This window comes from Folsomia candida, unplaced genomic scaffold (genome assembly GCF_002217175.1).
Source record: "Folsomia candida strain VU population unplaced genomic scaffold, ASM221717v1 Fcan01_Sc029, whole genome shotgun sequence".
NCBI lineage: Eukaryota > Metazoa > Arthropoda > Collembola > Entomobryomorpha > Isotomidae > Folsomia > Folsomia candida.
Window position 1 is genome coordinate 460,938 of NW_019091221.1, and position 20,260 is coordinate 481,197.

A 20,260-nucleotide genomic window follows, 5' to 3' on the forward strand; every position below is an offset into this window, starting at 1 on the left:
AGGTCGAAGAGTTTAAAAATGTTTACAAAGGTGATTAATATATTTTTATAGAATTCTGTATTGTTATAATTCTCGTTAAGATTTGCACAGTTTGTCGAGGTGATTTTTGTTTTTGCAATGGTACCAATACTTTGGTTCAACTCCGCCCCTTCCCCCTAGGGGAGGGGTCGAAAGTCGCAAAAATTGTAAACGGGGCAGCGCATTTCACCTTGATGGGTAAAGATATCGAAATGCCACTTTCACCAAAAGATTCGTATTTTTTTTTCTCTACAACCCAACTCATACGTTTTTCGAAATTCGAAAAATAAAATTTTCAAAAAATAACTTTGCATAAAAATTTCAAGTCTCACATCACCGCATAAATGTAAAAAAAATTCCTCGTTCCCTAAAACATCTGGGGTGGTCCCCGACCCAACAAAGTATATATATTCAAATTCCACTAGACGAGAACTTACCAGCGATACCCAATTTATGTGGTCCTGTGAGAAATTTTCATCCAGAATTTGTCAGTTTTTTTCGAATTTTCGGAAACTGTCGATTCGGGATGTGGAGAAACAAAATTAGGAATCCTTTGGTGGAAGCAATATTTCTATATCTTTTTCCATAATCTGGAAATCCGCGGCCCGGTTTACAATTTTGGCCACTTTCGGCCCCTCCCCCTCGGGCAAGGGGTGGAGTTGAGCGATACCGTTGCACTCACAAAAATCACCCCTACAAACTATGGAAATCTTAACAAAATCAACTTTTTTGAGATTCCGGTCTTCATTATTGTGACTCTGTAACCGATGGTGACGATTTCCTATAAGAGGCCCCATATTCCTAACAAGATGAGGAAAAATGAGTTTTTTAATGCGACTAGGCATGAAGCCCGTCTTCGCAAAGAGCGAGGCTACAAGCGTACAAGCTGAAAAATGTTCCTAGTCTAAGAAATTTCTCTTTAAGAATTTATTTTTTTAAATCAGGATATAAATTCAGGCAACAAAATAAATAAATCCTTAATTTCCCTGCAGTAATGGTTAATTAATACTTGATTTGTAAACTAATATCTAATAAATAACCTAATAATTTAATAATTGATACATGGTATAGTTTTGATCAAGCTTTCAATATACATTTTAATATTTTACGATTCTCCAACCCCACATGTAAAAATAACAAATCTTTTATACAATCATTAAGGATAGATATCCTAGATTTAGAAAATTTTGAAACAGAAACCTTCACAAAGTTATGATTCCTAAATAGTTATAATTAGCGATATTTATTAAATCAGTATATGTATAATTAATTCACGCAATGCGCACAACGTATTAAAAAACCCATTCCAGACATTTACATTTACAATTTTCTTTTTGATTGCCAGTATTTAGAATATTGATCCATCAATCTGCTAAGTTTCGCGAATAAGAGGTTTCTCGCGTCCCGATCGACGTCTCCCAAATCTTCAACTAGGCGCAAATACGGAATAATATCTTCAAATCTCAGCGCTGCTGCGTTGTGCCACTTATAATTTTTTTTCTGGGTGTACAACCCATTAAAATAAAACCTCAGGTTTGGGTTCGAGGTTTCAGCCTTTAACCAATTCGTGACAGCGTCCCGTCTCAAATTGTGTATCCTGATAAAAATAATCATATTTTTTGTTACTATTACATATTTTAACTCTTCCAATTTTCGAAATTCTTACCATAAATAGTTCCCGTATAGATAGTAAATCGTCCCGACTTTCATTTTCCCCCAGAGATTTTCTCCATATTCTGTACAATACTTTTGGAAAATTTCGTCAAGTTTTTTTTCCCTATCGGGAGAGCTCATCAGGCGAAAAATAAGGTCGCTGAGGGCCACGCAATTCGTTTCGCTGCACGTAAATGCTTCCTCCAAACACTCCAAGCCCTCTGGGTGCTGCTTCAGCTAGGAAAAAATTATTTTTATTGGAATTGTTGAAATATATGCAGGGTAAGGCGGGGTTAGTGTGGACATTTTTGAGCGAATTAGTGTTTTTTGTGCGAATTAGTTTTTTCAAAGAAAAGAAAAATTGCTATCTGTAAGAAAAAATTATCTTCACTAAATTGTTAGCTGATCCTAACTATTCAGAATTATTTTACCACAAGAATACTATGAAAAATATAATTGGAAATTTTTGAAAAAATTAAAACAGGTATGCACACTAGAATCTGTTAACATGAGATTCTACCGTCCACACTAACCCCGTTTTGATAAAAAACAACATAAAGTTAGAAAAAAATCTCTCGAATTAATTCGGGATGAAGGTGATTTTTCTACTTTTTTCAAATTTATACATAACTCAGGACAAGCAGGACGTAAATTTTTTTGTTTCGGAAAACTTTGATATTTTCTGGTCGAAAGGTGTACTGCCCATAATTGCTTCGTGTCCACACTAACCCCGGAATTTTTTGTGGGAACTCACCTTAAACAAAATTTTTGCTTTGCGGTGCCACCCCTTGCTGTAGTTGGGGTACTGTTGCAGGGCTTTATTAACGAGGGCCAGTGGCGTCACTATGTCTGGCTGTATTGCAAGCTTTGATGGAAGAAGGGACGAATGTATCTCGGCTAGCTTGACGTAAAGAGGGGCAGCATGCAGGTCCTGAGTCCAGATTTCTCTGCCGGATAAATTTGAAACTAATCAATATTAATGTCGAATAATGAATTTTGAAATATTCTTTGTAGGGGACAACCATCGGTATGTGTTGCGCTTTTATCGACAATTATAATGAGCCAAAAATATAAAAATTGTTAATAATGTTTGTTTGTATTTTGCGAGGAGGACTCCTCCTATTGGAGGAGCCCACTGCTCAGATGGTGTGCTGATCTGTGCCCCCCATTATAAGCTACCCACGAAATGCTACCCATTACATGCAACCCGAGATGATCTGCCCCCCATTATATCCTACCCCACCAATTTTCACTTTCTTCCTGCAAATTAAACTAATACCCCGTTTTGCGTCGTAGTGCAACATAACAGTTACTGTTTATTAACGCAAAATTAGCCAAACAATAAATTCTCAAAAAATGAATCAAAACAAAATCTCAGAAAATCAGTCAATTAATAAATTCTCAAAAAACGAATCAAAACAAAATCTCCTTGTCATTTAATATTTTAATTTAATACATTTTTATCCCTTCCCAATGAGGATCTAAAAAAATTGGTATATTTTTAGGGACCCACAATCACCCTACAAGTTCCGTCAATGTCAATGTTTTGATTCATTTTTTGAGAATTTATTATTTGACGAATTTTACGTTAATAAACAATAACTGTTATGTTGCACTACGACGCAAAACGCAACTTTTACACCATATGAAAGTGGCTACCTAGTTGCTCAGGTATAATCCCCATCTCTATTGATGAGATATAAGGATCGAAAAACCATTTAAGGATAGTAAGATCAGAAGAGAAAACAATGTATGGGAAATTACGATTTTTTTCATTTCTTGCGCTGCAGAGCAAGAAAGTAAATGTGATAGGAGACAAAAAAACGAAGAAAGTATGAATCAACTGGCGATGTGCCTTATAAATAAACTATCTGTAACGGCAATTTCCTGCCCGTTGAATTTCTTGTCGTCTCAAGAACTGAAAGAAACTACGTTCTTTCTTGCAATTACTTCTTATTGATTTTTACTTGTACTTGAAACAGCCCCTATGCAAATGACTTGTACAAATTATTACTTACTAGAAGACTTACCTAGTCCGTCCATTAATAAAGCTAGAAATGACACCCTCATCGTCAAACCACATTCTGTTTTGGTGCAACATTAATGGATAATTTCCTTTCTTCTGCTTATCAGCATTTTTTACAAATTGTGCCAAACAGTAGCACAACTCGATAGCGCTGATATGGTCCTCTTTATTTTTCAAATATCCCTCGGCTAACAAATCCATCTCTTTATGACTTGGGGCGGACATTTACGTCTCCTTTTTGCGTTTTTGTCCCAGGGTTTTGGATAAATAAAGGCTCGCCCAGGTATCACTAGGGTTGAGGCGGCGAATCTGTAAAATTATAGGACGTGTACAGGGTGGTTTTAATGTCACGCTACAATGGAAAATTTTTCAATGGGAAAAGTCCTGAAATCTCCATTAGTTAAAAAGATTTGGTATTTGGAGAGATTTTTGAAATTATTATCAAGACTGATGACAAAATTCTTAAAATGTTGACTTTTAGAGACAAAATAAGGGAAATTTAGAAATTTTTCCAATCGAAAAAATTTTCATTGTAGCGTGACATTTTAACCACCCTGTATGTATAATTAATCAATTTAGTATCATTATTTTGCATAAATTCAATAAGAATAAATAATCCTTTTTTAAATAAAACAGTCCTCTGACCTCCAATAATTCGATACGGTAGTCAATGGCGTCGAAAAATGGTCGAAAAAACTCCGGTAGTTCAGTTTTATTTAATTTTTTGCCATAAATTGACTCACAAAGGAAGTTTGAAGCTCATGAGGCTGTACATTTACAGAAGTATGATTTTCTTCTTTATCCACTTCAAAATTTGTCATTTGCCAGCTGCAACGTTTATATATCGAGCGTGTCTTTGAAGCCTATGGCAGATTCAAATACTTTTCACGTCCAGAAAATGCGGAAATTTATTGTTTCTCAATCATAATTTGCATGCTCTAAATATAGCACAAATACTACTTATAAGACTTGTATTTTATTTGTGTGTGTGACACTGACGGTATTTTAACTTGTGCTCCTCTATCCGATTGAAGGAAAAAATTGTAGTTGTGGACATATTTTTCAATGAAAACTTCATTTAGATCAACATTTTAAAAAATCAAACGAACAAACAATGGAACCTTTATTAAAGCTTCAAATACACCAAGATTGTCTAGCGACTCATATCAAACATGCAAGCTCAATTCCAAATAATAATTCCAAATTTTTGTCCTGATGTTTGCATCAAACATTGCATCAAAACCTTGTTCTGACCTAACAACTCATGCCAAACTCGCTAGGAACAATCCCGGAATAGCTTGAAAAAGGTTCCATTAAAGCCAAAAATTTTGGTTTCAAAGACACCTAGTACCAAATTATAAGTTGCGTAAATCGCATAGCATTAGCTCAAACTACTTATAAGCAAATAATTGATTAAATCAAGTTTATTCTGAAGTTTGCTTAGTTTTTAACCTAATTCTCATGAGTCATGACGGGTAGCGGGTAACGAGTACCCGCACGGGTACCCGTGCGGGTACTCGGGTAGTTGTGCTGCAATATTTATTTGTAAGAAATTGATGCAAACTTTAACCACTCCCACATGCCTTGGGTGTGGTCGGAGAGCATAAGCGATAAGGACTAAAGTTGAAGCCCTTGATATTATCGTTCGAATGACACTATTTTTGAGGGGGGTAAAGAGGACACATTTGTCGTCCATATGACCTGTGACCTTGAAGGTCATGACCTAAGACCTTACACCAACATTTTCTTACAAGTTAGTATTTTATATAAATTTTGGAAGCAACTTCAAAAATACGAACCCTTATGATTGCTCCCACGTGGGGTTTGAGTCATGTAGTACATGAACGACCAAAATTTGGGGGTTGCTTCGTTGCATTAGGACTGAGTCCCGCAACACCCATGGAACCAAGTCAAAAACGGGGAAGACAGGGTTGACCTGAATTCTAAAAAGGGAAGGTTTGTATTCTTGTACTGCAAGCAGTAAACCCTCGCGTTGAGTTTGTGGCTCGGTTGCTCATTTTCTTGTGGTATTCGTTTATAACCTAAATTCTAGAAAAAGCTGGAAAGGGTTCGATCCTATGAATCGAATACAGTAAATACCTACTCAACATATTTAAAGCCCTATTCTAATTATAACCGGTCTCCAAATATGGCGGGTCAAGAGATCAAGATTCCCAAATTTTAGACTGGTCCCTAATTATAATTATAGCATGTATTTATTGTTCACTATGTCCCCATTCAGAAAAAATGCTGCACATTCGGTTAATCTAGACAATGTCCCCCTGCTTCCGTTGCCAGTGCATATCGCATCCACCTCCATCCGCCTCGTTTGCGTGAGCTCACCAATTGTGATAAATTCTTTACAAAGACACAAATAAATACCATGGGAATATGTTTATCTCCTCGTTATTAATCTTAACCATTCAAGGGTCTTCTAATTATGGTTTGTTTTTTCCCCTAAGGATAATTTTGGTTATGGATTCGTGCTTTTTCGCAATCATAAACAGACAAAGAATGCACAGCACGATTTCCTACCATCTTTATCATATTCATATACATTTATTTACCTACGTATTATTACCAAACTAGGGTAATAATCGTCGACACGCAGGACCTCGTGCTTAGTACTTACATATATCACCTCACCTCACTTCCACTGATATGTAGATTACACATGTGTAATCAACCAGCTTAATGAGGAGAACACAGTTAAAATTTTTGCATTTATATGAGGTAAAAAATAACTTCAAACGGAGTAATAAGTGCAGTGATGCTACATAGAGTATATTTAGGGAAAAATATCATGGGGTAATCCGTTTTACTACATCTTTTGAGGTCGGTGTGCTTTATATAACGTTAGTTGCAGTACCCGGTATAACCCACATTTCGTACCCCACATGAAGTAAAAAGATCTAGAGCTTAGTTCATATAGTACAATATTTATTATCACATATCATGCTGGAGAGTAACTATATGAAGTTAATAAATTGCATATATAGGGTATTGCTTTTCATTTGTATTTATTGTAACAGCATATGTCAATTCATCATTACAATTAAACCATATTTATATTAATAAGATTATTTAGCTAATTATTTAATACAAGTCTGTATACGTCCTAAGAAATTCTTGACATAATTTGCCACTGAGTGCCTGCACCACCGGAGGAAGATGCCCAATCTCATACGGCATGCCACAAACTCCACTCAAAATAAATTTCCAGTGATCGCAAGATTCCACTGGCGGTGGGATGTTGAGAACCGTGAAGCACTTCATGCCTTCGTGTCTAACGCCTTGAGGAACTTTTGACCGCATGGAATAGCACACTTAGCGATGACAACGAAAAATTCTGCAAATTCCATGTTGCATGTTGATCCAACGGCCAGAATAAATGGTGCAACTTTGCGATTCCCTTGCATTACTTCACTAACATGAGTAGCTCGCTGAAATATAAACAAATTGAATACATAACTGATTTAAAAAAATATAAGTTTAAAATGGTACTGGGAAATTTGCACTCACTGATCGAAACTGAATCATGCTAGCCATTGAATCCTTATCCGATCCTTTAACAACTTTCGCTTGTTTTCGCGTTCCCTTCTTCGCGGGCGCGACTGCATCAGATTCTTTGTCGTCAATAGTTTTTAACTTTTTTCCACATGACGGTAAAATGTATGGCAGCAAAGCGAAAGCCAACAATTGAAAATCATCTTAAAAATTATAATCAATCATAAATTTTCAAGAATATATTGATTAAAATAATTCCTTATAAAATTAAACATTTGCAAGTTTCAACAACGTACCATCCAACAGTTCGTATCTTGATTTTTTAACTCCAAGCTTGTCTGCAAAGTCAATGCCACACTCCTCAGCGTAGTCCATCAGTAGTTTAGAAACCTTTGGCCATTTATCGTACAATATCAAGGCCAGTTTGGGATGTCTCACGTCGAAATCTTGAATTATCTATAAATGCATGCAATAAAAAGGAAACTGTTTTATTATTTCAAAACTGAATGTTTTATAGTTCGAAAATGGACATTCCTACCATTCCTTCCGTATCAACCAATCTCGGCATACATTTGATAATGCTCAACAACCCGTCCACTCCTGTCTGTTGGCGAATGAAAGTTCTTCTTTGAAAAACTGTCTCTTTCATCTTTATTTTGATTTCCTGGCCGTGATTTTGACGCAGGAACTCCAACTCTTTCTCGTCCGGCGTAGGATTTTCTAAGTAAGCAAGTAAAAAATCGTTCATTAAATAAACAACCGGATAATTAATATAATTAATAATTCGAGATATGAAATTGCTAAATATTTTGGTTACTAAATATTATCTTAAATAACACCATCTTACCATCTTCAATTTCTGAAGACCAGTCTAAAAAAGTTGCGTCCAACGACTCAGTATTTAATTGAGTTTTCTTATTGGAAGTAACCTTTTTCCTTTGATTCTTGAGCCGGTCTTCCAAAAATCCTGATGCCCCAAGTCCGTGATGGGAGTGGAAAAACCACATCTCATATCCACGGCCTTCTTTTCGAGGGTCCCCTAGGCCAGGAAACAAAAGAACCAGGTCCTTCGCCAGTTGCTCTAAAGCCACTTTACTTGGGCTGGCATAAAATAACACATAAGGACATTCATTATTTGTACATTAATTAACTTGCAACATGTCTCTTTAATCCGACTCACCTTGTTCCAAGAGTTGAAATAACTTTATCTATTAGGGCCGCAGCAATTGCTCGACGGTCGGTTGAAATGATTAGTTTCTTCTGTGGAAGTTTGGTCGTTAACACCTTTGAACCAGCAAAGCCTTTGAGAAGAACCTCCTCGATATTCTGCAAAATTAATCAGAAATTACATTTTTTTAATTTATTACATTGCCAAAGAAAAAGTACGGAATAAAACGACGAAACTTACAAATCCGTAGTATTTTTTTCCCTGTACTTCTGTCAACCTATCTGGCTCTGGTTGCGCCGCGGCCCCAGTATCTTGAATTATTTCGTAGTGGATTACCTCATGCTCGTGGCAATTCGCATTTTCACTTAAATTGTCCCCAGCAATATATATCAAGGGCTGGACCGGCGTGCCGTCAATCTGGGGGACCTAGGCAGTTTTAATTTAGTAAAATATTGACCTCATTGAGGAAAATCTTACCTGCATAAATTTTGATTGCGGCGTCTGAATAGTTGCAGGGTTTTGTTTGAAGCTTTTCACAAGTTCCGGAGGAAGTTGTAATCCGCGACAACGAGCTTCATTACTGCTTATCAATGATCCCTCGAAAAGCGATTCCACCTCTTCACCGCTTTCACTGCTTGGTACATTCCCTGTCTATACTCATAAAAACGTATGTATAATAATTACATATTTCAGATTTACATACGTAGCTAACGGAATAGAACGTATTAAAAATCTTAATTAGCTGCTAAAATATTTAGATAAGTACACTTAAAATTATATTTATGCATATTTAGTTGGAGGGACGACATATTTGTTGACATTATTGAATTCGAAGGATTCGTATGTATATAAAGCTTGATAAAATAACAGAGAGCTAAAATCAATACACAAGCTTTCGCCATTTTTCCCAAGTTTAAAACTATAATATTTTTCACAGAATTCACTCTCATAAGTCGTTACTATAAAATGACACTCATCATCCTCTAAAATAATATTCTCTATTACGCCAAATGTCGGAAAAAGTGGACAGTATTTCAATAAAACTAAACTTCCTGTTCTGAATTCGGAACCATTTGAAATAATACAATTCGACACTTTCACTTTTGCTTCAGCACTAACGGAAAACCGGTTGATGACGACTTCGGGAAACTTCGTTTTCATAACTTCAATGTATTCATATTGTGGGATTTCGAATGACCACTCAGTAAAACAATCTTTTGCCAAGAGCCGAAAACATTTTAAAACTTGATGTCGGTAAGTGACAGTTTTTGGCAAATTACGAAAGTTGCAAATCGCATGAGCTGCGGTTTTAAAAAATTTATGTCTGGATTCAAATGCCATACTCCAGTATTGCTTTAAAGGTCCAATTTGCTCAATGGATTCTGAATAATGTAACAAATGATGATGTTTTGGTTTTAATCGCTTCGAAAAAACTTGCTGATAATTAGAGCAGAACTCGGAAATCAGACTATTTAATAGCGTTGTTCCTCCACGCGATATTCTATTAGATAAAACTAGGTCGATCAAGCCTCGAAGTGTTGCCAATAATGCAATGACAGGGTCAGTTTCCTGTGTTAAATCTCCAACGAGGAGAGGTAAAAATAAAACTAAACACAAATTTTGAGATGCATTCTGGCATGATTTCGTTTCTCCTTTGAGAAAGGAAGTTTTAAGCAAGGAGGGTTTGCTCGCCGCATAATGCCTTCCATAATTAAATGACTCTAACCGGAAATTAAGCGTATCTAATGTGAAATACCTTTTTTTAATGCAATGGTTAACAAACAAAACTACAAAATCTGGAACAACGCCTTCAAAAATATCATGCATTATGTCAAAAACGAACATGTTTGTCACATGATGGTACGGGAGCTGATTAATTACAGTTTCGAAGTTTATCCCCGTTGCAGATAGATTGCCAACTTTCACGTCAAGATCATAGTTTTCTTTTGACCTAAGCTTTGTGTCGTCGCACACAAAAGCCTTTTGGCAATCAACTTTGCGCATTCTGCACCTGCGACAAGGATAATTCGCTGTAAAGCCCTCGGAAAAGCCTAATATTCCATGCAGGCCTAAATTATCGCCAGAGAGTTGGGCAAGTGCAACTTTGACATTTATAAGTGTGCCATTGTAAAAAAAAGTTATGCCGTTATCCCACAAATCTTTCAACTCATTTACAATTACCTGGAGTACGGCATTTGCAGAAGATAGCTTTAGATCATCATGCTTTAGCGAACATAGTAACACGACATTATCGACGGACGACAAATAATGTTGCGGCATGTCTAATAAAGTATAATAAAAATTTGCTAATTTATGTTTACCGCTTTTGGAACCAAGTGGGTTCGCCATTTCGGCATCGTCATAATAGATATTCAGAAAAATCGTCTCCTTTGGAAATTCTGAGGATTGAAAAAACTTTGAATCTCTAAAACAGCTGAAAACCTCGTTATTACAAGAAATATTTGTTTTTAGCATCTCATAAAATCCTGGTTTCGTCAAAAGCTGCGTAATGGAATCTTTGATTGGCACATAGTACATTGGCTAGAAATTGGTTCGTAAATTTGTCTTTGGTTATTTTCCTTACCGACTCGGAAACAAATGTCAGTATCCAAGACTATTTTTTTCCCAGGAATCAATAATTTCTTTGAAGAAGAAATTTATCTAGCTTGTATTTAGAGCTAAATTTATCGAAGCATGAGCTAAGCCGTTTTACTTGTAATAGTTGTTCTATCTTGTCATTTTTGTCTCGACTGGGATTTAAAGTGTCTGTTGCAGTTTCAAATGATTGCGATAAGAACTCACAAACTAATTCTTTAACCTTAGCCATTATTTTATCACAAGTACTATACGGAACTTTGCCTGACTCTAAGGAGGGGAGCTTGCGAGGTTGATAATAACAGATCCTGATGCCCTTTGGATATGTGGTAGGGTCCTATGAGTGTACTAAAACCCTGAAGTGGTTTGACTCCATGGCCACATTTGCGCCCGCCACACCCACTCAAAAATGCCCAAAAAACGCTTTCACTCCAGTTTTCACTCACTCAAATCCACGTCAAAAATCCAATTTTACTCGGATTTTGAAATTTCTTTCATCATTACACTCCCAGATACTTGCTTTCTTCAATCCAATATCAAACCCAATTTTTTCGAAATTTTTAGTATTTTTAAAATTTGAAATTCTGAATGAGGATTGTTGTAGTAATCAACAACTCAAATTACGCCTGCGAAATAATCATCAGCAAAATTGAGTTTGATATGGAATTGAAGAAAGCAACTATCTGGGAGTATAATGGTGAAAGAAATTTCAAAATCCGAGTAAAATTGGATTTCTGGCGTGGATTTGAGTGAGTGAAAACTGGAGTGAAAGCGTTTTTTGGGCATTTTTGAGTGGGTGTGGCGGGCGCAAATGTGGCCATGGAGTCAAACCACTTCAGGGTTTTAGTACACTCATGAGACCCTATCACATATCCAAAGGGCATCGAGATCTGTTATTATCAACCTCGCAAGCTCCCCTCCTAAGATAGTCCCAAATAACTCAACAATTAACTGATCTAACTTTGAAATCGATGAATTAGCAGTGACGTCATTATTTAAGTCATCTTGACATGTATCATCTTCGCATGCCTCATCTACTCTAGGTTCCACATTATTAAGACAAGGAGCTAAATTTTTATGGAATTTGAAAACATTTCGTAAATGATGGAGGTAATTTTTCCTTTCAAACAAACTATTACAGTGGCAACATACATATTCATCGTTTCCCTTCAATTTGTGACTATTAGTTAAATGTTTAGCGAGACTAGACAAAGAATTATGCTTATCATTACACATAAAACATACATAGATATCCCCTTTCTTTATCTTGTCGATGGCGGCACAAAGTTTTATCTGGTCTCCTATTCGAGGAAGGAGTTCACGAACGTGGGAATTGTCCAGTTGTAACAGTGTGTCGTAACTTATATTGTTTTCTAAATCAAAATTATAAGTACGTTTTATTAGATATTTGATAATTTATACATTTTAAAAAATAAATGAATACCTTCAAATGTTTTAATATACTCATTCAAATCCAGTTGCGTTAAAAGACGCTTGACCTCCGCCGAGTCCATTTTTAATTAATAATTGTTAGCGTTTAATTAATTTTACTAAGATTTATATACAACACTGAAATCTTGGATGAATTGGGAAGGAAACTGACTGAAAGTAAAAAATGCTGGCGTTTAACTCAATGTGGGTGATAGACCATGCCGAGTTCTGACTATATGGGGTAGCCTTGTTTCATGTAGGGTATTGCGATCTGGCATGTACGCTATGTATGACATCGCTCCTTCATATGAAGTTAAACGTGCACAATGTTGGGGTACTTTGCGTCACTTTCTTTATCTAGAGTTACTTTTCCCAATTACTTTGTGATGGGGTAGGGTGATTTACGTAATATGCAGTTAATAAAAATTTTACTTGTCGAAGAGTAAACGTCTTTTCTAACTGAAAAGCCAATCATAAAATTTCCAAAGTTTACTATACAAAGTTTACAAAGTTTAGTATACTTTACTATAAAGTTTCCAAAGTCCAATTGATTACAAGTTTCTCATCAGACTTGATCTTATTTCAGTATACAAATTCCATTAATTATTACTACACTCTGAGAAACCCGGTAACTAAGTTATTACCAGGCGGTGTATCTAGATGCAAATGTGACTCTACAGCATGGCAATTAATTTACTATTGAGTGGTGGACATTTTGTTACCAAACCGGTAATAACGTCGTTTGCGAAATTTGAAAATATTACCAGTTAGTAACTAATTTTCTACCACTCAATAATAAATAAATTACCATGCGGTAGAGTCACATCCATATGTAGATATTCCGCCTGGTAATAACTTAGGATTAGTTACCGAGTTTCTTAGAGTGTAGAAATTTGACACACGTTACGTACATAAATACACATACATATACAGCTTAATTGGAAATGCTGTTGCAAATGGTGACACGCTTTGGTTGACAAAGTACCAAAATTGTCACAATTTTTCATGTAATATGTACACATAGTAAAACGCTTATCAAGCAGTCTCGTCTTTACATACTTAAGAAACAATTCTCTCCTAGATCTTCTGTGAACAATTGATTTATAGATTTTAGGATTTTTTGTCATTTAACTCCCTCCTGTTAAAATATTTAATTGCCGCAATCATGTGGCAGTTTTTGAATTTTCCACCCCAATTTTAAATTGTAAATTATCTAGATAAGATGAAATTGGATGAAATATGAAATAATACAATGATAATGTATGCGACCGATGACTGCAACTGTATGTTCAAATGGTCTCGTTTGTTCGTTTAATGATCATGCTTATCTGTTTGAGATTATTACACTTAAATAAGTAAGAGCACCTTCACCACATCATTATATGTATATATCAGTATATAGAAAGGGCAGGTAAATCGGCGTCCTTCTATAGATAAAAGCTGAATAATGATTGATATGATATCTAAACATTCGTACCTTACGTGGCATCACAAATACGCATTTGTAACTGTTTTCAGACTTCATACATTTTTTATCCTCAGTGTTATTCATCGCCGATAAGTTTGCCAAGAACATATGTACGCCCATCCACAGAAATATTCCCTTTCCCATATTTTTCGAAGCGTGTTATTGCTTGAGTAATTTTTCGCAGGAAGAAAAATGGAAAAAGTTCTTCGTCGCAAAATAAATCAAGGAATCGAAGTCGTCTTGTTGGAACAGGACAACTTCATGGCAGAGGAAACGTGGACTAAAACTGGAGTCAAAATTAATTATGATGAGACTTTTAAAGGAAAATATCAACTCGATTCGTACGTACTTAGGGTGAGTATCGTCTTGTTAAAACGAAATTTACTAGTTCCCCCGTAATTAGGGTTTGCTACCCCGGGTTTTTGGAGTATTGGGGTTTTGCGGGTTTTGGTGGGCTTAGGGGTATTAAATCAGAGCAATACCCACGGGTAGTCGCGTAGTCCGGGTTTTCAAATTTAAGAAAGTGTGAAATTAAGAAAGTGAATTTCAAATTGAATTAGCAAGCAGTTTTGTACCTAACTTGCATACAGAGAAACCATATTCTTTCACAACTTAACACATAAGGCTCTGACTCAGTTTACCTGACTACCCGCGAAACCCAGGTAAAACCACAGGGTATGGGTTTTCCTTACCCTACCTGTAATTCTTTTTTACATTTTTAGGTAACCGAGCATGCCTTGGTGGGCCCGGGAAATCCAAAACTTCGAATTGCATCCAGTCTTCATATCGATGAAGTCACAGCAGAATACCAATTTTTCGAGTCTTGGTTCCTCTGTTTGTCAAAAACTGGTGAATTTAACTCCAACTTTGATCAGGCGTGGAATAAATTTAAAGATTTGGCCAGAACCCATAAATCTGGAATATTCTCCGGCGACGAACTTGCCCAATGTTTCGCTGGGATTCGGAGCTACACCAAGGTCACGCAATTTGCTATTGGTGTCCTGACTAAAGCAGTCGTACTAAAAGATCCTGAAAGACAGAGTGTGCCATTTTCGGAGGTCGCAAATTTGCTAACTTTAGCCATAACGGTTGTAAAGAACAGGTTTATTTTGTGAAAGTGATTGTTGCACATTGAGTGCAACACAATCAAGGAGAAGGTTTCCTTATGTGCAATCTTAATCAGATACATTTGTCACATTCTAGTTTTATATCGTGATCGCCTCTGGGCAGTGAGGCAATTATTGCAAGTCATCTCATTGTTATCTCTCTCACTCTCTCTTTCAATATGTAGGTTAGAAATAGGTATAGCAACCATATATAAACACGGCAGTCACGGCAGTACACGACAGCAATTGGAGAACAAGTCTTGGGGAGCCTGAGAGATGGGCTCAAGACGAGTCTTGTTGCTGCTGCTGCTGCTGCCCTTACCTCGCACAACCCTGCCAATCTGAATTGAATAAAACCTGTCCTGACTTTGTCTCACCAAATCTCACCTTGCCTCCAAGACGCAATTTATTTCCATGTACAACAACGACGACGATCGTCTCATCTGCCTCACCACCACCATCAATGCAGTGAACCCCCCCCCCCCCCATAAACGGAACTTCACATTGGTACCCACGGCGGGACAATGTGATGTGAGTCAGGTATGAAAAAAAGAGCTATAACTACCAACACGCTAAATGAAACGGAGGATGCCCTAACGGCTGGAGAGAACAACGGGGTGCGTACGACTTACTTTCACAGGGTAAATGATTTTCAAAATATATCGGCGCCCCCTCGGAGCGTGAACCGATAATTAGAAAAATTATTTTTTTTTTTTTACTTACCTTGGTGATAGTCTATCACACAGGCGTCGTGAAGATGGGGGGAAGAGAGGGAATGGGGCGTTTTTGTCGTTGTGACACTTCGTCACACTGCAGTCGTGAAGATGGGGCGAGTTGAGTGAGGCGTCCTTCTCTCCTTCTGACAAGGAGAGGCCGCCGTGGGTACCAATGTGAAGTTCCGTTTATGGGGGGGGGGGGGGTTCACTGCATTGATGGTGGTGGTGAGGCAGATGAGACGATCGTCGTCGTTGTTGTACATGGAAATAAATTGCGTCTTGGAGGCAAGGTGAGATTTGGTGAGACAAAGTCAGGACAGGTTTTATTCAATTCAGATTGGCAGGGTTGTGCGAGGTAAGGGCAGCAGCAGCAGCAGCAACAAGACTCGTCTTGAGCCCATCTCTCAGGCTCCCCAAGACTTGTTCTCCAATTGCTGTCGTGTACTGCCGTGACTGCCGTGTTTATATATGGTTGCTATACCTATTTCTAACCTACATATTGAAAGAGAGAGTGAGAGAGATAACAATGAGATGACTTGCAATAATTGCCTCACTGCCCAGAGGCGATCACGATATAAAACTAGAATGTGACAAATGTATCTGATTAAGATTGCACATAAGGAAACCTTCTCCTTGATTGTGTTGCACTCAATGTGCAACAATCACTTTCACAAAATAAACATGTTCTTTACACGGTGGTCAATGTTAGAAGAAATAAGTATGAAGAGGCGAAAACAAAAAATCGCGCGGATGAAAGACACAAGCTTCAAATTAGAGATTGGGCAAGCATTGTTGCATATTTGGGAATGTTGTTACAAATGTTGACACGATTTGATTGATACAAATGCCACAAAAGTGTATAAATGTCACAGAGCTTTTTAGTTAACCACATTCCTAATTAATTAGTAATTGATAATTACAAAGAAAATATTTTGTCTAATTAATTGGTAATTAGTAATTAAACTGCTATTTAAACCAATTAATTAGCTAATTAATTAAAATATTGACCAATTTATTGGTAATCTTTAGTGATTTTCTAATTAATTATTAATCAAAATTAGTACCAGTTAACGTCAATTAGTAATTAATAATTACTTTAAACATGCTATTTAATTGGATAATTAATTAACCCTGGTATATCATAATCTTGGCATTGGTTATTGTTTTGCTTAGTTGTTCTAGACATCTTATCCGTCGATGTGGTACTGACGTGCACACGAATTTAAATATATAGTTGAAAATATATCATAAAAATATATTTTAACACTTTGATGTGTCCGTGACGTGCGTAATGAATTATAGCTTTGCTGAAAATTTATTTAACAAATAAAAGCAGGAGCCGGATAAACCTTCCAGATTTTTATCTGTTCTAGCCGCATGAGTAGCAATTAATCACTAGGAGTAATTAAAAAAAATCAAAATTGTACATTGATTGACACCCTTAGCGTAATAAATACTTAATAATAAGCGAAACTTAATTCAAACATTACGAGGCCTACTTAATAACAAATTGAAGTTGTTAATAACTCGCATTCATGTGCATTTTTGCGACAGCATGAACTCCACGCATATTTACACTCTTAGGCAAGTGGTATTGAATTATTACGAATCATTACCGGACGGAGTACATATATGACTCTACCGGCATCGGTAATATCGATCGTTGCGGCATAGTAATGATAATGGTGGTGGTGGTAATGAAATCGTTACCACTCATAGTCCAACTATGGACTGTTCGGTGAAGTTAAGTGTCAAGCAATTTTTGACTGCAAATGATGAATGCATGAATCAAATATAGCGAAACTTTTGTGGAATACTAACGTTGAGCATACCAAAGTTTTGTAATCCTTCAGCTGCCCAAATACCCCTTACGTACCGGTGGAGGGACGACTTTGTCGATAACCTCTCATGAGCGATTTGCCACTCGTTTCACCAACTTCTATGCTGACTTTCTCCGTAACCTGACGAAATTTTTTGAAATTTGTTGGTGTGCTTTTTTCTAAGTATATTGTTACGCAATTAGTGCCCAAACTCTTTCAATGGGCCAACATTGAGGTACGTTTGGACCGATGTCTTTTTTCTTGATGAAATCAGTTTTTTTCCTTCTATGGCACCCTGTCAATATTTTGGCATTCTAGTACATACCAATGTTAGACCAAAATAAAACACGTTTGTTTTTGATAGAGGGGTCAATCTTTTGATGATACACCATTTCAAAGAAACTTCGGAGATCGTATTCTCGGTGGAAGCGAATGGATTTGCGACGTTCCAATTTTTGTCGATCTCCGGCCATTTTGTGCATTTCATTGGCAACTTTGCTTGGTTTTGAATTTATGTATATTTCGGACGAACGTCATTTTTACTTCAACATGAGTAGAACTTTACCCGATTGATGCTTCGAGGTCCACGGGGCGGTAGTTTTCATCCACGACGACAAACTTTTGGGAGTCGATCTCGACATTTTCTCGACAAGTTTCTGACAATTTGTTTTAGTTCTGCCATTTTTATCTTTTGCGTATTTTGGTGCGGTTTTAGTGTTGTAAGTTTTAAAGCCCATCTTATTGGCTTTGATCCTGCGAAGATAGGTTTTTGAAATCTTTGGTTGTCTGGGTGCAACCCTCACGGATATGTTAGGGTTGTCTCCAAAAGATTTTTTCACGTTTCGCGTCAGTATATTGGTCTCCTAGCGGACAGGTTGAAAAGACTAAATTTTATATTTTGCATTTTCACGATCCCTAGACATGTCTAGTGTATGACTAATTTTGTACGGGGCATCCCTTCAAGAATAAAGTGGTCACGAGCCCTTTTCCAATTCGAGAAAAACACTTTTTTTGGCATAGTGGCAAACTAATTTTTCTATCTCCTCTACATTTTGTGCTGTAATTTTCTTACGAAAAGAGATAATCAAATTCTGTTTTCGGTTATAAGAAGCTTATCAAATGTGGCATTTTTGATGCTTTTTTATATACCAAAAATTAATTTTCAAGTGGTTGAAAAAATAGGGGGAACCTTAGCACTTTTTTTCACCGGACAATCCATATAACCAATCCGGTAGAGAATTATTACCAAATAAATACCAGTACGGTGTACATATACCGGATCTAACTATCAATGTGGGCAGATGTATTTAGTATGTCCCTAGTAAGGAAATTTATCAATTTGCCATGACATTTTGCAATACACGACATGCTTAATTGTCAATAGGGCGCCGATATTATCCGTTACTTGTAAAAAAATATTTACATACATGACGAATATTTGCAAATGACCGGTTACAACGCTAGCATCAAATTAAATTGTTAGTTCGTTCAGATAATTGAGACATCGTTCTAACAGGATGTCGAATATCTAAAAAAAATATAGTTTACAATTCTCCAGAAGCCATTATTTGTTTTCATATGTAATTTCACCCGGAACGCGTGAAGTTAGTGTGTGGGAGGTGTAGATTTCGTTCTATGCATGTTCGGTTATGTTTTGGGCTTTCTACAATTAAAGTAATTACCGAACTTTGAAGGCTACAAACAATCGATAAGACCTGCTATGTTTATGTAACTAGATACAAAGTTAAGTTATAATTGCTAAATTGTGCTATTTACTGGAATTCTGGTGGAATATAATTTACCTTACAGCCTACGTCATTTGGCCAATGATGCGATAGTTTTTGGCCAGCTAACCGTATAAAAATACAGTTGAACGAAGATTACAAAAAATATATTTCGATTTGTTTTTACTGAAAATATGGAAGTTATTAATTAGATAGCAAGCCTACAACTCGTAGAAAAGTTTCTCCTCTTTTTCATAAAAATTTGATCTAGGTCGATAGATTGAATACTAAACAAATAATTGGAGATTGACTACTCCTTAATCAATTCTAATTCCAACTAAATCAAAGACAAACAATAATTACAACCATCTTTTTAATTTAAATCAACATAATTTAACTTAACATAATGGTACCAGGTAACCTAGTCCATACCATACTTGCCATTACTGCACAACTTCTGGCAAAACCCTCCTTCTCCAATGCAGCTAACTCGGCAATCATCAATGTTAAGGTTGCAGACTACTTAGTTCCATTTGAGAACTGTACAACAATGGTTTTCGCGCCCAACAACTTTACCCGCGTAATTTTTTCCGGGTCGCCGACTAACGGCCCAATAATATCATTAGTTTACGATCCCAAGATAAGTTCCGTGACCGGGAAGATGCTGCAGGACAAATTTTCGATGGTGCGAAGGCGCAACCCTGCGTCGCAATGTTGGGCTACATTTGCCATTCTACCAGAACCTAAGGGCTGGTACACGAGGGGAAATAGAAATAGAAAACGTTTTACCCTGGTTACGCAACCCCACTTCATTAACAATACTTGGCAATCGCATTACTTCATCGTGATGTCAAGCTTTAAACTTGACCCCTTGAAGACCCGCAATCTTGCCGACGATCTAAGTTTAACTGAACTTATCCACGTAAACGTTGCCAATCAAGACAATTCAATATTAAGGTTTGAATACCTCAATATACACCACATTAAGAAACCTGCCATGGGCATGGAGCCCTCTGAGGCTTGGTACC

The 20,260-nt window shown here is 36.7% G+C and overlaps 2 protein-coding genes across 4 annotated transcripts; one reads left to right on the plus strand and one right to left on the minus strand.

Annotated features, from left to right (window-relative positions):
• Positions 1–6,700: 6,700 nt before the first annotated feature.
• LOC118439040 lies at positions 6,701–13,052 on the minus strand. Its single transcript, XM_035860057.1, has 10 exons — positions 12,412–13,052; positions 12,213–12,340; positions 8,850–9,023; positions 8,613–8,798; positions 8,385–8,530; positions 8,052–8,305; positions 7,743–7,924; positions 7,501–7,660; positions 7,220–7,407; positions 6,701–7,140 (listed from the first exon to the last, which is right to left on the minus strand). Exons 1-10 carry the CDS (start codon positions 12,479–12,481, stop codon positions 6,970–6,972), a joined length of 1,659 nt encoding a protein of 552 aa, XP_035715950.1. The 5' UTR covers positions 12,482–13,052; the 3' UTR covers positions 6,701–6,969.
• Positions 13,053–13,947: 895 nt separating this feature from the next.
• Positions 13,948–17,166, plus strand: LOC118439036. Of its 3 annotated transcripts, none has more exons than XM_035860052.1 (3): positions 13,948–14,220; positions 14,589–14,954; positions 16,398–17,166. In XM_035860052.1, exons 1-3 carry the CDS (start codon positions 14,059–14,061, stop codon positions 16,404–16,406), a joined length of 537 nt encoding a protein of 178 aa, XP_035715945.1. In that variant the 5' UTR covers positions 13,948–14,058; the 3' UTR covers positions 16,407–17,166. The 3 variants fall into 3 exon arrangements, with proteins under 3 accessions (XP_035715945.1, XP_035715947.1, XP_035715944.1); XM_035860054.1 differs by having other exon boundaries at positions 16,401–17,166; XM_035860051.1 differs by lacking the exon at positions 16,398–17,166 and having other exon boundaries at positions 14,589–15,353.
• Positions 17,167–20,260: the final 3,094 nt, after the last annotated feature.